At 46.5% G+C, this 19,579-nt stretch overlaps 1 protein-coding gene across 1 annotated transcript in view; it reads right to left on the minus strand.

The window, feature by feature from the left end:
- Positions 1 to 7,040: 7,040 nt before the first annotated feature.
- LOC108801902 overlaps positions 7,041 to 19,579 on the minus strand; it is a 19,892-nt gene continuing 7,353 nt past the window's right edge. Inside the window, 4 exon segments of the mRNA XM_018573812.1 lie at positions 7,041 to 8,608; positions 10,272 to 10,421; positions 13,023 to 13,138; positions 16,345 to 17,913. Coding sequence (XP_018429314.1) covers positions 7,053 to 8,608; positions 10,272 to 10,421; positions 13,023 to 13,138; positions 16,345 to 17,913 — 3,391 coding nt within the window. The 3' untranslated portion in view covers positions 7,041 to 7,052.

Below are 19,579 nucleotides of genomic sequence, written 5' to 3' on the forward strand. Positions count from 1 at the left end.
ATGGATATGGTGTATATATAGTTTGGGAACCTCAGTAAAATTGTCAGGAAAACAGTATTTTGTAGCGCTAGTTGAAGATCCTTTGAGACTTGCATTAAAAAGTCAAGGGGCCCCTTCAAGGTCTTTTGGGGGGTCCATCACACATGGTTATAGCCCTGATCTCTAAATAGTTCAAGAGATAGAACACTAAGAGAAATAAAAGTAAACAGAAAGGAACACCAGATAATGTTTAGTGGAGTCAGCAACTTGCACCAGTTTCAGCCCACGCAGATGGAAAGCAGATGAGGATTTGTACAAAGTCCCGGCGGCCTGTCCTGGCCCAGCCCGGCCTTCCATACAGGGTCTTTGCTGAACCTTGTAGTGCCTGTCTGTGAATACATAATTTCAGTACAAAGCATCAAAATACAACAAGTGGAATTAAAGTAAGTCATGCTGGACATGAAGCATCCTTTTCAGAAGACTTGGAATCTTCAGCTTTCCCGGTATCTCATCGGAAGGCCCAAGGTATTAGGGTTGCCACCCGTCCAGGATTCACCCGGACAGTCCGGGTTTTGAATGCTGTGTCCGAGTTACATGGCAGCAGAAACCCGGACACAAGATGCCAGGCCGACAGGGGCAACCAAAATTAACATAGGGGCTACTGGCCCCCCACTGAAAATAGTCTCAACTGTGATATTTACTTATGAAAAAGATGCGACTCATTCTCCCAAAAAATGTCTGCACGTCGCTACAGTGTTCGGGTTTCACTTGAAGAAAAGGTGGCAACCCTTGTAGGGTGTAAGGGGAGTATATGTTTGCTTTTTCTCCTTAAGTTTGAATAGTTGTAACATGAAAAAACATTTTTAAATAAGTGGGCGGGATCTAAGAGTTAAGACAACATTGTACATTGATGTCAGATCCCCTTTGATGACCTGCACAATGCACCCCTCTATCCCCCACTGACCTGCCTCCTGGTTCACTACCCTGGAGCAAATCAACATGCGTATGAGGCTGCTAGGTATGAATGGGAGCACATGACTGCCTGCCCTTCCTCCCACAATGCATCTCTGGGTGACTGATTAGGCAATCTCCAGGCCTGACCACTGGGAGGATGACCATGTATAAGCTCCATTCAGACCAATTTGGAACTTGTGCAGGACTTTTTTTGGTTGGCTTAGGTTGGAGGATTACTGGCAGAGGTGTTGAGCGCAAACTGACTCTGAGCCATGGTATACAGAGCTCAGCTTTCCAGTTCTAAGGATGACCTTGACACCCCCAGAACCTCTCCGATCATAGAAAAACCTGAAAAGTGATTGAAAAAAAGGTAATTCCTCCTAAAACTGGGAACTGATAAAGTCACGAAATGTAGCCAAAGACCTCCCAGTCCTCCCAGAGAACGAGAGAGAGCCCCATTTACACTTTAGATGAGCATCCTTAATTGTTTTCGGGTATTTTTTTTCGCATCTCAGGCTTGGGTGTTTTTTTTATTATTAGCCAATGAAAAGCTAGTTACTAGGCAAGAAAATGTGCAAAAAAAATGCATTATTCAGGTGCCCCGGTCGAAGTATATTGGTGCCGGAACTTGTTTGTCCCAAAAGAAGCTCATGTACTTCTTCAAGCTTTGAGCTTAAAGTGACTCTATTCTCAGGAGTGAATGGGCACCAATGAATTTAAAGGAGAACTATGAGGGGGGTGCTTTTCACTCACCTCATAGTTCTAGCCGATCTGTGACAATGAGACTGTCACAGGTCGGCTCAGTAGATCGGGAGGTGAGCGAACACATACCGGCGTTCGCTCACCTCTCGATCCTGTCACCGTGTCACGGCTCTCTGCCCTGACAGGGGAGGGGCTGGATTCCTCCTTCCTCCGATCCGCCAGCGCTGACTGTCAGAGCCAGCTGTCAGTCACGCAGCCAGCTGTCAGTCACGCAGCTGGGCGGATCCCGACACAATTGTCGGGATCCGCTTCAGCTTCGGCGTCTCAGTATACCACGAGCTACAGCTCGCGGTATACTGAGCTTAGGGTGATGGGAGGACGCTAGTTTGTGTCCTCCCGTTACCCTAAGGAGAACTATGGGGAAAAGCCTTAACCCCATAGTTCCCCTTTAATATAATGGAAGTCCGAGCGTCAAGCATTGAAGCACTTCTGGTGACGCTTCAAATGGATCAGGTGTACATGTGGTCTGAGAGGTGTATTATTATAGATCATGTGCTAATCAGACACGGAGGTCTATTTGTAAACAATTCCTCTGTAAATGATCGTTCTGTGCTAATAGAGGCAAAAACAAATGTTCTTTGTAGGGATGCACCGATACCGATACTAGTATCGGTATCAGTTCCCGAGTATTTGGGCGAGTACTCATACTCTACCAAATGCTCTAATGCTAAGCCCGATACTTCCGGTATCAGGAAGCCGGGCAGGGCGTCATTACACGCTGCCCGGCTTCCTGATTGACCGGGAAGCCGGCTCCATGCACGCAGACGGCTTTTCGGCCAATCAGGAATCCAGGGAGCTTGTAATGACTCGCTGCCCGGCTTTCTGATTCGACAGGAAGCCGGCTTCATACTCCCTAGTCACCTCACGATGAGGGAGCATGGAACAGGCCAATCAGGAACCCGGGTGCCGCGTCATTACACGGCGCCTGGCTTCCTGATTGCCCTGAAAGCCGGGCTCAATGCTTTCGCGTCATCTAGTGACTAGAAGCATGGGGACAGCTCCCTGCTAATCGGGAAGCCGGATGGCGAGTCTTTATACGCCGCCTGACTTACCGGCTAATCAGGAAGCCAGGTGGCGAGTCATTACACGCCGCCTGGCTTCCTGAATGGGACTTTCGGTAATCTGTATCGGCGAGTACCGGAAAAAAAATATCAGTACTCGTACTCGATACCGAAATACCGGTATCGGTGCATCCCTAGTTCTTAGTATATTTTTTTCATGTAATATAGTGTTTGGCCACTAGATGGAGCTGATGAGCATAAGAAATAAGTATTATTATGGCCACTAGATGGAGCTGAGGAGCATAGGCATTTAGCATAGGATTTATTTCCTATGCTCCTCGGCTCCATCTAGTGGCCACAATGTGGTATTACATCTGATTCCAATTAATGTGAATAGAAAATAATACTAAGAATGTTCGTTTTTGCCTCTATTTGCATTTTGAGGATGCCCAGCTACCCGCTTTCCCTTTGAGGCTCGTCCCCTGCTGGTGACATTGAGTATTTATAGAAATGGATATGTAATAGTTTCAGGATTGTCCTCTCCGGATGATTATTATGTTGCTGGATCCGGCCTCAGAGAAACTTGCTATTATCATTTAATCAGAATTCAGCAGCCTGAGCCATGTGTGTGTACTTTGGCTGCACATTGGCTGTTGCCTTTGGCACATGAACTCTTCACTCTCCCGAATTTCTCTGAAATTGCGTGAATCTGCAATCCTGACCGGCCATAATGTAAGACAAACAAGGTGGTGCACCCCCCAAATGCCGGCTTGTTGGTGCAAAGATTTGGAAATTATTTGATGTTGTTTTTATGAGAAAGTTACAAATCCGTTTTTCGGTTCGGCTTCTGCAATCAGCTGACATCGGCCTTTATTTTGAGAACCCACAAGCCAGCTGAAGGCTGAAGTCAGGCTTGCAGTTTAAGTACATGCTCTGACGGCCAGGAGGATATCTATTAGCCGACTTCCTGAAGTGGACCTAGCATCAGACATATTTCTTTCTTGTAAAGTGTTTGCATGCCTAGCAGGGGAATGGAGACTAAGGAAATGTTTCCTCCTGCCTGCAGCAGACTGATCACTGAGGGAAGGAAGACTGAGGAAATGCTTCCTCCTGCCTGCAGCAGACTGATCACTGAGGGAAGGAAGACTGAGGAAATGCTTCCTCCTGCCTACAGCAGACTGATCACTGGGGGAGGGGAGACTGAGGAAATGCTTCCTCCTGCCTGCAGCAGACTGATCACTGGGGGAGGGGAGACTGAGGAAATGTTTCCTCCTGCCTACAGCAGACTGATCACTGGGGGAGAGGAGACTGAGGAAATGCTGTCTCCTGCCTGCAGCAGAGGCAAAGTCACTGGATTGGAGCTCTTGGACAGTTTTGTAATGATAAAAGGTGAAGCTTTTGTGAAAAGTGACCCTGTATACTGTACATTGAGACTTGTCAGGAATGTATTGTAAAGAAGGGAAGATCGGTAATGTTTGTCTCTCTGGAGATGAATGGAGGGGCCCAACTTGGCTCTTTCATAAATCTCTATAGAGCTTGCAGTATAAGTCACACCTTTAAAAATGAACAGATACAAATCAACATCGTTTTATAAAATCGGATCTGTTATTGGTGCGATTCCCCAAATCATAGTAAGCCGGGTCCTCGTACTTGTCACTTCGTATCCATTGTTAATGTGTAACTTCAGACATCTGTAAGTTGAAGAAGATTGTGTGTGGACGTTGCTGCCATCTTGTGGCCAATAAAATGTATTACAACATTACCATGGGAAGATTCTTGTATCTGATTGATGACAATGTAATATAATCCACATGCGTTCTGGATCGGAGATCTGCCTTAAGGTGCCCATACACCCATTGTACGATAATTGCGGGAAATCTCAAGATGGGCAGATCGTACATTTTTTTAATTACCTTACAAACATCACAAGACGAAAGTCGTGCAATTTTTTGAAAGGTGTATGGCCAGCTTTAGGAAATAACAGATGAGGAGGGAGAGGGCGGGAACCCATACAGGATTTATAGTATACATTACACCCTATGGAACCAGTGTGAATCCAGTGTAAGGACCCAGTTCTTATATACCTTTCATAACATATAGAATCTTTCTCAAAGTGAAGCTTGGCGAGGAAATAATTATTTTACGGAGAGGCAGAGTAGTCACAGCTCCAAGCTCACTCCTGGGATGGACTACAATCTCAATACAAATCGTAAACTAATCATGAGATTGTAGTCCATCCCGGAAGGGGGGGGGGGGGGCTTGGAGCGGTGACTACATTACAACACACACAGGGACAATGGGGAACAAAAGTAGCCACCCTCCAGAGGGAAGGACAGTGTCGGCACCAATTCAGAGATGATTGGAGGATCTAGTCGAGTGATACACAAATAAGATTCATTGTTGTTAATAGTTAGGATGCTTGAATGCATTTTTAAGATTTAACTTCTGTCACTTTAGTAGGTACTTTGAGCTGCAGTACTCCTATTCTGCCCCTAGGTGCCCTCAGTCTTACAGGCTGAATGACGCCCATGAGACAGCATGAATCAATGGGTGTCGTAGACAACAGTGCGGTTCCTCCATTTATTCATTGTGTATTGAAGCAGATAGCTGCACTGATGTCACCACCGCTGCCCCATCCCCCATTTACACATTTCATTTTATCTGGGGGGGGGTTTACTAGAGACATCTGTGGGCAATCTGGTCTTCTACTCCCTTGGCTAACATGTGGGCTGGGGTCTTGAACAATATGGGTCCTGCACTCTAGGAGGAGGCGATCTTGCCAGCACGAGGACCAGTTTTCGAGCAGGGAGCACGTTAAATACCGAACTCTATCAAGGCTCCCCAAAGCTAAATGAGCAGCACATACAGTTTATGCCGGGAGCGTGGAAGGGGAGGGGGAAGGGGGCACCAGCGTTCATCTTTCTTTTTCTGCCCAGAGTTTCACTCTAAACCAAACTCCACAAATCACAAGGATGAGTCACAAGTGATTTATTTGACGTTATAGGATGAAGACGTTTTGTCTGATTATCAGGAATATTGAACAATCCCAAACAAAGGATGGAATCTGAAGACGTGGAGGAACACAAACATCAATGACATAGATGCAGAATCAGCGTAAAAGTAAAAGCCATTTCTGATGATGAGCTGAACGTCTAACAGGATACAATATATAAATCTACTTTTTGCATAAAGTTAATAAAACATAAAATTTGCATTTATTACATTTTTGCATTGAAGCCTGCAGAGTACCAGGGGTGTCCCTAGGCCGGGTGTCACCTGGAGCACGTGCGTGATGACATCATCGCGCATGCGCGTCCATCTTGGTGATGGATGCCGGCAGAGAGAGGAGAGGGCGTTCACCCAGCGGGAAAGGTATGGCGCCGCGTCCCCTCCTCTCTCATGCAACTGTCGGGCTCGCGGTCCTCGACCGAGTGCCCGACCTTTCAGAGTGGGTGACGGTCCTTGAACGAGTGCCCGACTTTTCAGAGGGGGTGACACCAAAATGACTGTCAGTCATTTTGGTGTCACCCCTCCAATGGTGTCACCCAAGTGAGAGCCGCACCCCCCTTGTGACGCCACTGCAGAGTGCTGCAACCATGATCAATGGATCCCAGGTGAAATGTGTACCTCCAGCCCGAGGTCTGTACTGAGGTATGGACCTTCTGTTGGGGCTGGAGGACATAATCAATGGACTGCGGTGACGTCATTGCATTTGTGCGCCATAGAAACCTATGAGTCCCTCTGCTATGGTGGTACACGGTACCTGCACAGGCGTACTGAATTCACACACAAACAGAAGAGTGCCCAGGGAAGAACCTTCAGATTCAGGCATGTGGGGGGTAGGCACTTTGGGGGTTGGGTATGGTGACCATGTCTCATGTTACACCCTAAATATGTTACAGGGAAAGTAGATAAAAGCAATATTAGTGTTGATTAGTGTGATTTCAGCAGCCACCCAATAACAGTAAGGAATTAGTCATATATACCATTAGGATTGTGTAACCAGTTATTCCCACTCCTCAACTTCCTGTTCAGATCTACACCCCAGTTGGCAGTCCTCAGTGATGCAGAGAGCAGCTCTGCATCACTCTTGTAGTTTCAGGGCACCATGTGATACCCCAGGAAGTAGTGCCATCACAAACCCCCGCCCATTGCACTCACAAGATGTCCACAGCTCTCCAGGTTGAGTGGCGGTAGGAGTCATTTAAGAACGAGGACATCTAGTGGTAGAAAGGAATTACTATGGGTTGCAGCACCATAGAGTAGGTGATGATTGCAGCCAGACCTGGGGGTTTTATTGTTCTGGGTTCCTTTCAGTGGTTAGGGAACCATTTTCTAAAAAAACTACATTTTGCTTTAACTGATGATTTTTACGCAAGAGCCTGGAAAGATATAAAAAGCAGCATGGAGGGGTTCAGTGAAGGTGGCGGTGAAGGTGTGGAGGTGTCTGATTGGGTCACACAGTTCGTAGAAGGACAAAATCCCGGCCTCATAATCCATATAGATCCCGATGGCCTGCACTGGAGACTTCTTATCTTTACTTTTATGAATATTATTGTGACACGCTTTAAAGAAATGATTTTCATAGAGGCCCCAGGATTTCTCATTGTACCCTATGTAGGTTTCTCTGCCAATTTGTTTCCTCTCCATGCTGCGGGTGGCCACCCCTATCAGCCACTTCTTGGCTTGACTTACATCCACCTCCCAGTAGTGTTTCCCTGATGAGAAGCTGCTCGTACTCATCACTTGGCGACATGCAAACCTTTCTGGGCAGTCTGGTCTCTTCTGACTCTTGTCAGTATAAGAAGCTGACCTGAGATCCTCCGATATAATAATCTTATTATGAGCAGTGTTTATATCCAATAAGATGTCTGATTTCTCCATCACTGAGAACTCTCTCTTACTTTTCAGGTCAGTGAGGCCATCAGCAAAGAGTAGAAGCCCCTTGTAAAGCATCTGTAAGGTTGGTGTCTCATCAAAGCTACCAGCGTCCTTCACATCACTGATGACCTCACATCTCCCGGGGCTCAGTCCATCGGTATCTACCTCTTTGTCCAAGAAGGTAAAGGGATCAGCGATATTGCACAGATCTTTGACTTGATCAATCTTCCTGGATATCTCACTCTTCTGTGTCTCCATCTGTTGGATCAGCCTAGAGACTGCCCGTGAGACCTGCTTCTCCTGTCTGAAGACCTCACACAATACTTTCCACTCAAGAACCTCCAGCTGCCTCCTGATGTCTCCAAACAGTTCAGAGACTTTCTCAGCCACAGCTGCTGCTTTGGCTTTCTCTTCTTTTCTGTAGGTGCTTAGATTGTGAATGCTTTTATCAGTCTCCTGTACATCAGTGTTAAGTCTCTCTGTGAGTTTCCTCAGCTCCTCTTTCTTCTTCTCTGAGGCCTCATTGAGAAGCTCCACCTGGTGTCCTCTATGCTGACCCGCCAGGCAGCAGGACACACAGACGCTAACCCTGTCTTCTGAGCAGTAATATTTCAGGATCTCCTTGTGTGTGGAGCATTGTCTGTCCTCCAGGGTAACAGCAGGTCCCACCAAGACATGGTCCACCAATTTACTGTGTTTAAGCAAATGCCTTTCACAAAAAGATGATTCGCACTGCAGACACATTTTAACAGCCCGTTCAGGGAGGTCACAATACGTACACAAGGCCTCAGTCTTTTCCTGGCTGGTAGACTGAAATCTTTCCACGATGTTACACAACTTCCTGTTCTTCTCCAACACAGGACGCTCTACATACTCCTCTCTGCACTCCGGACAGAAGTAAACTCCAGACCCTTCCCGTGTATCCAGAGCAGCCACAATACAGTCTCGGCAGAAGCTGTGTCCACATCTCAGTGACACCGGCTCCGTATAAAGGTTCAGACAAATGGAACAGGTCAGCTCGTCTCCCAGAGCTGCAGACGCCATTGTAGAGAAAACAAACGGAAACGAAACTAATCTTTCTTTTCCTTTCAAGGCGGTTCCAAGATTTCCCCCGAGGGAGTTATGTACACAGATTGTATTCCTGGCACAAATGTTCATTGTCAATTGCTGCAGCTGGAATATGTAACTGTTTCTTATGCAATGAAAGTAAACGGGTCTACAGAACATTGCCCTAAATGATAATGTGTACACAGGTGGCAGGGAAAGAGCTGTCTGACCTTGGAGGGATCTTTTTCCATTTATTGTGTCTTCTGTGAGAAGAAGACATGTGAAATCTCTCCAATGGGGTGCAACAATGACCCTTTCCTACAAAAACCCGTTGGGACAAAAAAAACATTGGTACTTCTGAGATAGTTCCTGTCAGATCAGATGATATCAGAGATATTGAGGCTGGCTTAGATTTGTGTGAAGATTCCCTTCAATGATCCAGTCGTGTGAAAAGAAAATCCCTGTTTCCTTGTTTCATCTGCACGTGATTGGATAACTGAAGTGACTCTTCACTCTCTTTTTTATTGTCGGTGAGCTTTCTTAAAGTGAACCTTTACTCTAGGGTTGCCACCTGTCCGTGATTCACCCGAACAGTCATGGCTTGAAATCTCGCGTCCGGTTTTCAGGCAAGCTGAGCCCCGGACACAAGATGCCACAATTTCAGGGGGACAGGGGCAGCCCCGGGGTCCTACCGCTGAGGCAGCACTGTATTGGTAGCTGTGAGCTGTCATGTGCCTTCTGTGGAGCTCCTCACAGTAAGTCCTCCCTATCTGTGGAGTATACGATATACGATCGTTTTTTTTTAAAACTGTCAGCACTGCTTCCTGATCCTAGTGGAGGTGCAGCGTGAGTGTGTGTGTTCCTTTAAGACCCTGCTTAGACCCCCGCACAGCCCTCCCAATACCCTCGCACAGCCCTCCCAACACCCTCGCACAGCCCTTCGAAACCCTCGCATAGCCCTCCTCACACCCCCGCACAGCCCTCCCGAAACCCTCGCACAGCCCTCCCGAAAACCCTCGCACAGCCCTCCCGACACCTTTGCATAGCCCTCCTGACACCCTTGCACAGCCTTCCTGACATCCTTGCACAGCCTTCCTGACATCCTTGCACAGCCCTCCCGACACCCTTGCACAGCCCTCCCGACACGACCCCCTTGCACAGCCCTCCCGACACCCTTGCACAGCCCTCCCGACACTCGAGCACAGCACTCCCGAAACCCTCGCATAGCCCTCCAGACAACCTTGCACAGCCTGCCTAAGATGTCACATAGCCCTCCCGAGACCACGCACAACCCTCCGAAGAAACACCCCCGCACAGCCCTCCCGAAAACCCTCGCACAGCCCTCCCGAAAACCCTCGCACAGCCCTCCCGACACCCTAGCACAGCCCTCCCGAAAACCCTCGCACAGCCCTCCCGAAACCCTCGCACAGCCCTCCCGACACCCTAGCACAGTCCCCCCGAAAACCCTCACACAGCCCTCCCGAAACCCTCGCACAGCCCTCCCGACACCCTAGCACAGTCCTCCCGAAAACCCTCACACAGCCCTCCCGAAACCCTCGCACAGCCCTCCGGACGCCCTCGCACATCCCTCCCGAAACCCTCGCCTAGCCCTCCTGACACCCTCGCATAGCCCTCCTGAGATGTTACATAGTCCTCCTGAGAGCCCACACAGCCCTCCCGGCACCCTCGCATAGCCCTCCTGAGATGCTACATAGCCCTCCTGAGAGCCCACACAGCTCTCTTGAGACGCTGCACAGCCTTCCTGAGACCCTCTGCTGAAGATATCAGACCGGCAACCTGAAGCAGCACAGAGTACGTAGTTTCATATTATTCTGCATTGCTTTATAATGTATTTCTGGGATTTGTAGGCCTCTACAGCTGGTGGTCTTATTCTGCATTGCTGTATTGCTGTATAAAGTATAGCTGGTTTTGTTATTCTGCATTGCTATATAATGTATTTCTGGGATTTGTAGTCCTCTATGCTGCATGCACTTTTTTGCAGATCGCACTGGACCGGAACGCAGGCACTAATGTGCCACGCGTTTGGGTGCTGAAGATCGCACCGTGGGTGGGGGGCGTGGCTGCGGTACCATTGGGTCCAATGCACCGCCACGCCCCCTCTCGCCACAAAACAAAGTGAGCCAGCTGGGTTACGTTCCAGAGGCCGAACGCACTGGAACGCACTCTTGATGGTGTGACATGTGCACCGGCAAAAAATTTGTTTAGTTTCGTTTAGTTTTCATTCGGATTTTCCGTTATTTCGTTTTTCGTGTCCGAAAGTCAATTCTTTTTGGGATTCGGATTCGGACAAAATTCATTAGCGGTAGTCTGTACGAATTTACGTTTTTGGACGAATTTTCATTGCAGCAAAGTGACATTAGAGGGGAAAAAAATACTTTTTTTTTCTTTTGTTTCTTACAGTCTGCAGAAGAGAAAAAAAAAAGTGTGAGGTTCCCCCCAAATGATACCAGAACCTTTAGGTCTGGTAGGAATGTTAGGAGGGACCCCCCAAGTGAAAAACAAAAAAAAAGGTTCAATAAAGCAATAGTCAAAAATTGACTCTGTTTTTTTTTTTCAATTAAAGGATTTTTTCTAAAAGTGTTGTTTGTTTATTTACTTTGACTTTTAACCCTTTAGGGAATGAGTGAGGCTACAAGTACCCCTTACTCATTCACAAGGGGGGGCGGCATCCGGCCGCCCCTTAAATAAAGGGGTACCCCTATGCAAATAAGCCCCACTGCCAGCAGACCCCCACAACCACCGGGTCATAGTTGTGGGAAAGAGGCCCTTGTCCCCATCGGCATCCCAGGGTACGTGGCCTGGTAAGGCGCAGGGGGGGGACACTCAAATGTCCCCCCCCTCCTTCCTGCCCTGCCAGGCCTGTGCTCGGATCAAGGGTCTGGCAGGAATTTTAGAGGGGACCCCACGTTTTTCACCCCCCATTTTTGGGGGATGGGGTTCTCCCTTTAAATTCCTACCAGACCTAAAGGGCCTGGTATGGATTTTGGGGGGAATTCCACACACTTTTTTTTTATTTTTAACTTGGGGGGTCCCTCCTAACATTCCTACGAGACCTAAAGGGTCTGGTATCAATTGGGGGAATCTCACACTGACTGTAAAAAAAAAAATAAAGTCTTTTTTTTTTAAATCTAATGTCACTTTGCTGCAACGAAAATTCGTCCAAAAATGACATTTTGTAAGACTACCGCTAGCTAATTTCTTCCAAAATTCTCGTCAACTGAAATTCGGATCGTTTTCATGCATTTCTGTCATTCGGAGATTCAGATATATCCAAATCTCTGAATAACGAATCTTTCTGAAACGAATCGCACATGTCTACTAAAGGGAAGGTATTGGGCTGCTACTTGTATCCAGTGGCAACTATAGGAACAATATATAGGGTGGGCACATAAGATACCACAGTCAAAACCGCGGGGGCACTAATACATTTTACCACTAAATCATACCACTGAAAAAAACTAAATAAGTATATACTGTATAAATAAGATTAGAAATATGAGAGTAATGCGGTATGCAATGATACCTTGTTATTGTACTAACATACTAACCCCTCAACTATCCACTACATATCTAAGCCTGTACAGGCTCCCAGGTGGGCTGCGAGCTCTATGCAGGCTGTGTGCGGGCCCCCCCATGATCAGGCTGCTAAAACACCCACCTTACCACTCAAGCGACTCTGGTCCAGATCGCTCTTTGGTAAAGGCCGCAACAGACCAAGCTCCGCCTCCTGAAAACTCCCCTTCCTGCATGTACAGGAAGGTACCAAGTTATAGGGAAGCTGGGCCGGGAACCTACTAAGTGCTGTCCTGCACTTATTACCAACAGCAAAAACAGTGGCGGACCTAAGGAACAGACTGGCCCCCCAACCCCCCCGGCAGTCTCTGCACCACAGGAGCTTACATTCGAACGTCCACCCACAGTCTCACACTACTATTATTATTATACATTAATATACTGTAGCTCTGACATATACTACAGAGATGTACAGAGAACACTGAGCCAGCCACATCAATCTCTGTACAGAGGAGCTTACGCTCTAATGCAGGATGGAACCGGCTGTACTACAAATCCCAGCAATATGTTATACAGCAATGCAGAACTGTATATGAATTGGTCTCAGTACTTTGCAACGCACTGGCCTCTGGACTTAGCAACGACTGGACTCTAGACTTAGGTACGCACTGGGCTCAGGACCCACCTGAGACCCCGCAGAGCTCACCTTAGACCCCACACATACCTGAGATGCCACACAGTCCACCTGAGAGTGACCATAGATCCTGCATAGCCCACCTGAGACTCCCTATGGTGGGCTCTGCAGGGTCTCAGGTGGGCTGGCCAGGGTCCCTTTGTCTGTACCTCTGTCCCAGCTCCTCTTACCTGCTGCTGGGGTCTGGCCTCCTCCGCCGCTGGACCGGCGCTGCAGGGTACCGGCCGGAAGTGACGGAATTGGATATCGTCGTTGGAGATCAGAACACCAGCAGCCAGTGGCGGACCTAAGCAACAAAGGGCCCTGGTGCAAGATTTTTTTTCAATGCCCATACTGGCCAACTGACCATAACTGCTGCAATGCTGAATGGCACCAGCGATAGAGGGCTACAACTCCCAGCAATACTTCATACATAAATGCAGAACAATTCCATCAGTTACAGAGGGTTACAAACAATGTGACTTAAGGCACACACCTTGTTTGACTGTCCTCATGGTGGGAACACATGCAGCAGGGAGAGGTGGTGGGCTCTGAAATCAAGTGGCTGCCGCTCGTTCCTCCTGGCCGAGGCCCCAGGGCTGCCCCATTGCAGTGTGCCTGCAGGCTGCTGTACTTTTGCCTCCCACCAGCTCTCGGCGTCGGCAAGGTACTTCAAATTCCACGGCTATTTTCAACTGTGGGTGCACACTCGGATCCGCCACTGTTAGCGGGGGGGCACACGGGGGGCAAGGACTAACCTAGGGGGGGCAATTGTCCCCCTTGCCCCCCTCCAGTGACGCCACTGCTTGTATCTACCAGGTGATTCGTAGACTGTGGATTAAGATGCAGACCTGCCATTTGAACCAGTGAATAGAACCCCCCAAAGCAATCACCTGGGTGTGGAATCCTTGAAGCCTCTTGATTGATGCAGCTTTTACTTCTCCCCCTAAAATAGTTCAACAACACTACCTTATTATTCCTCTTATTATTCCTCTTACCCGGATTGATACTTGTATTGAGTATCAACCACAGCTTGAAATCAATCTAACTATCAAAACAATGTCAACAAAAACCAATAATGGTAAATACGGTTTGGTATTATAATCCTGTTGGAGTGCTGAATGGTGCTTTCCAGATGCACTCAATTCATGAAAGCAAATTCAGCCCCAGGGCCCAATGGCTAGTCTCAGGAGCCTACTCAGGCTTCCTGTCGCTGACTCTGTTGCTGACTTCCAGTTCAAGACATGGTTTATCTCTGATCTGGATTGAAAATGATAGACTCATCTATGCTACATACAAGTTTATAATTACGGGCTACAATGATGGCGGTAGCAATTTGGGAAGGATTATTTCTCAGCGCATGTGGTCTAGATGCCCTACCCCTCTAGTGTGGTCCCCTATTGCTCCCTGTTACACACTCAGGTGGGATACCATCTTTTGAAATCTGAGCATTGTGGATCTACATTTACTGCCTTTTTTTAAGAAGTGGTCATTAAGGACTGTGAAACGCAATGAATTATATTGAGGGTGGCCCATTCCTTGATACCAACATGATGATTTTGTATAGAGGAAACCAGCTAGATGGTAACTCATTCACAGTCGAAGAAAATTTGTAGGGTAACCTCGGCTGCATTTTATATGTACTGTCTGGGCTACCTGCCCGGGTAATTGACTAGGCATTGGAAATATATGTATTTATGTATTATACAGTATTATAACAAAGTCAAATATATGTAACAAGCAACTGTCTTTCTTTGTATTTATAAAACTTGTACTTTGATTCCCTAACAAGCATTGTATGTAAGAACATTATTGTAGCGCCTGAAAAGTCCTACATTCCATACCTATCACAGTTCACTATGATATAGTCCTTTAGGGATGTGGTGTTGAGATATTGCTGAGTTGATCCCAGATATTCATTGATATGAATAAATTGCACAGTTCAAAATAGTTTTTTGCCTAGAGTTCGGCTTTAACCAACCACCTGCCACCCCAACAGGGCACCACCAGATGTGACAAGGTACCCACAAGAAAACAAAGGAATTTTAACACTGTCAACCATTATCCTTTTTAAAAAAGCAAAAACTTCATTATCCCAAACTAATGCAAAATCATCTGAACTGGTTTGTCTCCCCAGCCACAAGGGAGGCTGCCATAACTTGCTATAAACCAACCACCTGATTCCCAACTTCAGTCGTGATGCCTTCTGTGTGGAGGACATGTACATGAAAGCAGCTACCAACTCAGGTATTGTAACAAGCTATGGCAGTCTGGTGGCTGGGCTGGGGAGTCACATATTGCTGGGGGGGTTGGGAATGGCACGGTACTAACATTTAATGTGCAAATAAACAAACAAGCAAACACATGGGGCATGAATTTCTTGATAAAATGTATTTAAAAACCAAACCACAGTGTATATACAGATAGTTATAGACAGATGTTATAACAAAGGTGTAAAAGATTAAAGTGTATCTCTGGCTAAGACTTTAGCTTTCCATTGGGGAGATTTAACCTCATTTCCCATGTTCACTGTTCCATTGACAATGTGTCACCAGGACAGGGGGTGAGGGAAACTCTCTAAGACAGACACAGACAACCAAAAAAGCACCCTTTGCTATAGTAAGGGAAGGCTAAGCACCTTATTTTTTTGCTGCATGGGTCCCCCTTTTAGAACTTCCTGTCTGGGTGACCATGTTTGTACAAGGATATGAAGTGGGAGAAATCCCTCAATAGGAACACAGGCAGGAATAAAAACACATTTTCCAGCAGAGTGAGGGGAAAAAAATCCTCTGTTGGGGTTTTATTGCTGTCTGTGTCCCCATTAGGGACATTTTCTCTAACGTCATGTCCACGAAATGTGTGTCAGACAGAACAGGAAATGAGACAATATCTGTTCACTTCATATCTATTAGAGTGTGCCAGTGAAGGTAAACTCACTCTCAATGGGGACACAAGTAATAATAAAAGCACTTTTTGTAGCAAAAGGATAGGTTAGGGCAGGGGTAGGCAACCTCAGCATTCCAGCTCTGGTGAAACTAATAACCCCATGATACCTCTGGGAGTCATGCCTTTGGTCTTGCAATGCCTCACGGGACTTGTATCCCAGTAGAAGATATTAGCTGGTAACATGGATAAGCAATCTACCAACAGTTACACTTGGATAAAGTAGCATTACATAATGGCCTAGTAATTAAAATAAAAGTTTTAAAACTATACAGTACACAATGTAACAGAGTCATCTTCCCCGTGAATGCATTACATACAATTATAAATGGATTTGTTCTTGTATTGAGCTGTTAGAAGCATTTCCCCCACATATATCAGGCATGTATCAGAACTGACTCAGGATGTCTCCAGTGGGGTGAGTGGACAATCCAGTATTGAGGAGCCCAACCCAAAGGTGAAGCATGGTTACTATATGATGGCAATTGCTTATAGTACAAAGTGCAAGGAGCAAATGAAATGTCATTCAGTTAGGGTTTGCATCTAAATTTAATCCGTAATGGTGCTCACTTGATAATCCTGATGGAGCTCTTTGGGAACACATAGAAAGCAGCATGGAGGGGCTCCTTGAAGTCGGTGATGAAGGTGTGGAGGTGTCTGATGGGGTCACACAGCTGGTAGAAGGACAGACGCCCAGCCTCATAATCCAGATAGATCCCGACAGTCTTTAGAGATGAGTTGGAGTCTATATTTTTAACAAGGTTCTTGTGCCTGGCTTGAAGACCAGTTCTTTGGGCCAGACCCCATGATTTGTCATTATAACCTATATAAGATTCAGCTCCCTCTGTCTTCCTCTCTATGCTGTGATCAGCCACCCCTATGAGCCATTCCTTGGCTGCGCTCACATCCACCTCCCAGTAGTGTTTCCCAATTGAGAAATTGCATGTGCTTATTACCTGCCGGGCTTTGAACCTCTCCGGATCATCTGGTCTGGTCTCGGGTTTAATGTTGCAAGAAGCTGATTTGAGATCTTTGGAGAGCCTAATGTAATTACTGGCTGTTTTTATATCCAGTAAGATGTTTGATCTCGTCTGGTCCGACAGGTGTCTCTCTATTTTCAGGTTCATCAAACGATCAGTAAAGTCCAGGAGCCCTGTGTGCAGTATTTTTGTGATCACTACTCCATCCATACGTTCGGCTTTCCTTAGATCACTGATGTTGTCACCATTCTTAGGAAATAAGTAATCACCGATAAGTTCTTTCTTGAGAAAAGTTAATGGATCTGTGATCTTATGCAAGTCCTGGATTTCATTAATCTTCCTGGACAGATCGTCTTTCTGTCTCTCCAGCTGCCGGATCAGATCGGAGACTGACTGTGAGATCTGCTCCTCCTGTCTGGAGATCTCGGTCAGGACTCGCTTCTCTACATCATCCAGCATTTCCTTGATGTATTTAAACAGTTTACCAATGTTCTCTGTGATCTCAGCTGCTTTTGCTTTCTCACATGTCCCGAGATCTCCTATATCTTGGATTGTGTTCTCAGTCTTCTGTTTCTCAGCGCTCAACTTCCCAGTGGCATCTTTACATTTCTTCTCAGCGGCCTCGTTCAGAAGCTCCACCTGGTGTCCCCTGTGGTCTCCGGCCACCCAGCAGGAAGTACAGATACAGGCTCTATCCTCTGTGCAGTAATATTTTAGGATTTCTTGATGAGTGGAGCATTTTCTGTCTTCAAATAATTTGGTGGGTTGAAATAAAAGGTGATGTCCTGCCTTGCTGTGGTTTTTTAAGTGCTTCTCACAGAATGAAGCCTCGCAGTGCAGACAAGTTTTAGAAGCTGGTACAGGAAAATCACAATACGTACACAAGACCTCTGTGTCCTCCTGGTGAGCGGATCTGAAGTGCTCCACGATGTTACACAGCTTCCTGTTCTTCTCCAGTGAAGGGCGCTCTGTATACTCGTCTCTGCATTCCGGACAGAAAAAATTTCCACATATCTCTTGTGTATCCAGCACGGTCACGATACAGTCCCGGCAGAAGTTGTGTCCACATTTCAGCGATATGGGCTCCTTATAAAGGCTCAGGCAGATGGAGCAGTTCAGCTCTTCTCTCAGGTCAGCAGATGCCATTCCGTAGAAGAAAATGAATTTGTGATATCACTTGAAGCTCCGTTCTTATACACCGGGGCCGAAAGAGTTTCTGTGAATGCTTTGTTATGTAAAATGAGATCCACCCTCCCCCCTTTCTCTTCCCAGGACAAGTAGATTAGCACATTGACTCTGCCCCACAGAATGGACAGTACAGGAACTTTTTCCTCTTCTCAATCCAAACTCCATCTGTTCTTCAGAGTAGTTATAAGAGTAGAAGGAGGCAGCAATCTACATGAGACAGTTTTCATTTTATTTTAGGATTTTTTTTAGAATGTTTGTCATTAAAAAATGTAGAGGGGGTTCTGGGTGAGACTCCAAACTTTATATATTTAAATAAAAAACACTAGACAATCACAAACTACGAAATATCAGAATATAGGAGAATGCAAGTCAAAGATTCGCTGTATTATCTGTTAAAGAAAAATTAAGTTCTACTTTTTTTTTTATATGGAAAGCGTTCAAATGTTTACAAATCTCCAGATTATCAAAGGAAAATAGTAGAACGCATGAGTTTAAAATAATATCACTTTAAACATAATATCGCTATGTGTTGGGTTTGAATTACTGGTGGATATAAATAAAAATCAGTTTTAGCTTTTAAAAATGTTTTTTTTATACTAATGTTACAAGTAAAGTTGAAAGTAAATCTGCCCTTTTGATAGCATTTTAAAGAAAAACATTGTATATACTGTACTGTATATATACACACTATATTGCTTATACACACTTGGCACAATGCAGTCAGGCCAGGACCGTTCTCCTGGCAACCGCCAAACCCAGACACGTCCATCGGATTGCCAGAGAGAGAAGCGTGATTGGTCACTCCAGAGAACACGTCTCCACTTCTCTAGAGTCCAGTGGCGGCGTGCTTTACACCACGGCATCCCATGCTTTGCGTTGCACATGGTGATGTGCGGCTTGGATGCAGCTGCTCGGCCATGGAAACCCATTCCATGAAGCTCTCTACGCACTGTTGTTGTGCCAATCTGAAGGCCACACGAAGTTTGGAGGTCTGTAGCTATTGACTCTGCAGACAGTTGGCGACTTCTGCGCACTGTGCGCTTCAGCATGCGCTGACCCCGCCTACTTCGTGGCTGAGTTGCTGTTGTTCCTAGTTGCTTCCACTTTGTTATAATACCAGTAACAAGTGACCGCGGAATATTTAGTAGCAAGGAAATTTCATGGAATACCTGAATCCAATGATTTGGAGGGGTGTCCCAATACTTTTGGCAATATAATGTGTGTGTGTGTGTGTGTGTATATATATATATAGTGAGGCACTGGCTGAGGCTGGCAGGGTTGTGGATATTGTCACCTATGTCCAGGGACGTCCGGAGGCCAGGTGTCACATACCGGGTGACACCACGCCGCAATGTCACCACGCGTGTGCGCGATGACATCATGGTGCATGCACGGCCATCTTATTGATACCTGCAGACGGCCATCTTGGTTATGGACGCTGGCAGGGAAAGGAGGCAACGTTCATCCGGCGGGATGAGGTATCCCACTGGCTCCCATCCTCTCTCCTGAAACTGTTGGGCTCTCGGCCTATGACCAAGTGCCCGACTTTTTAGAGGGGGTGACACCAAAATGACTGTCAGTCATTTTTGGATTCACCACTCCAATTGTGTCACCTGGGTGCGGGCCGCCCCCCCCAC

This window comes from Nanorana parkeri, unplaced genomic scaffold, assembly GCF_000935625.1.
Source record: "Nanorana parkeri isolate BGI_ZX_2015 unplaced genomic scaffold, ASM93562v1 scaffold2553, whole genome shotgun sequence".
Lineage (NCBI taxonomy): Eukaryota > Metazoa > Chordata > Amphibia > Anura > Dicroglossidae > Nanorana > Nanorana parkeri.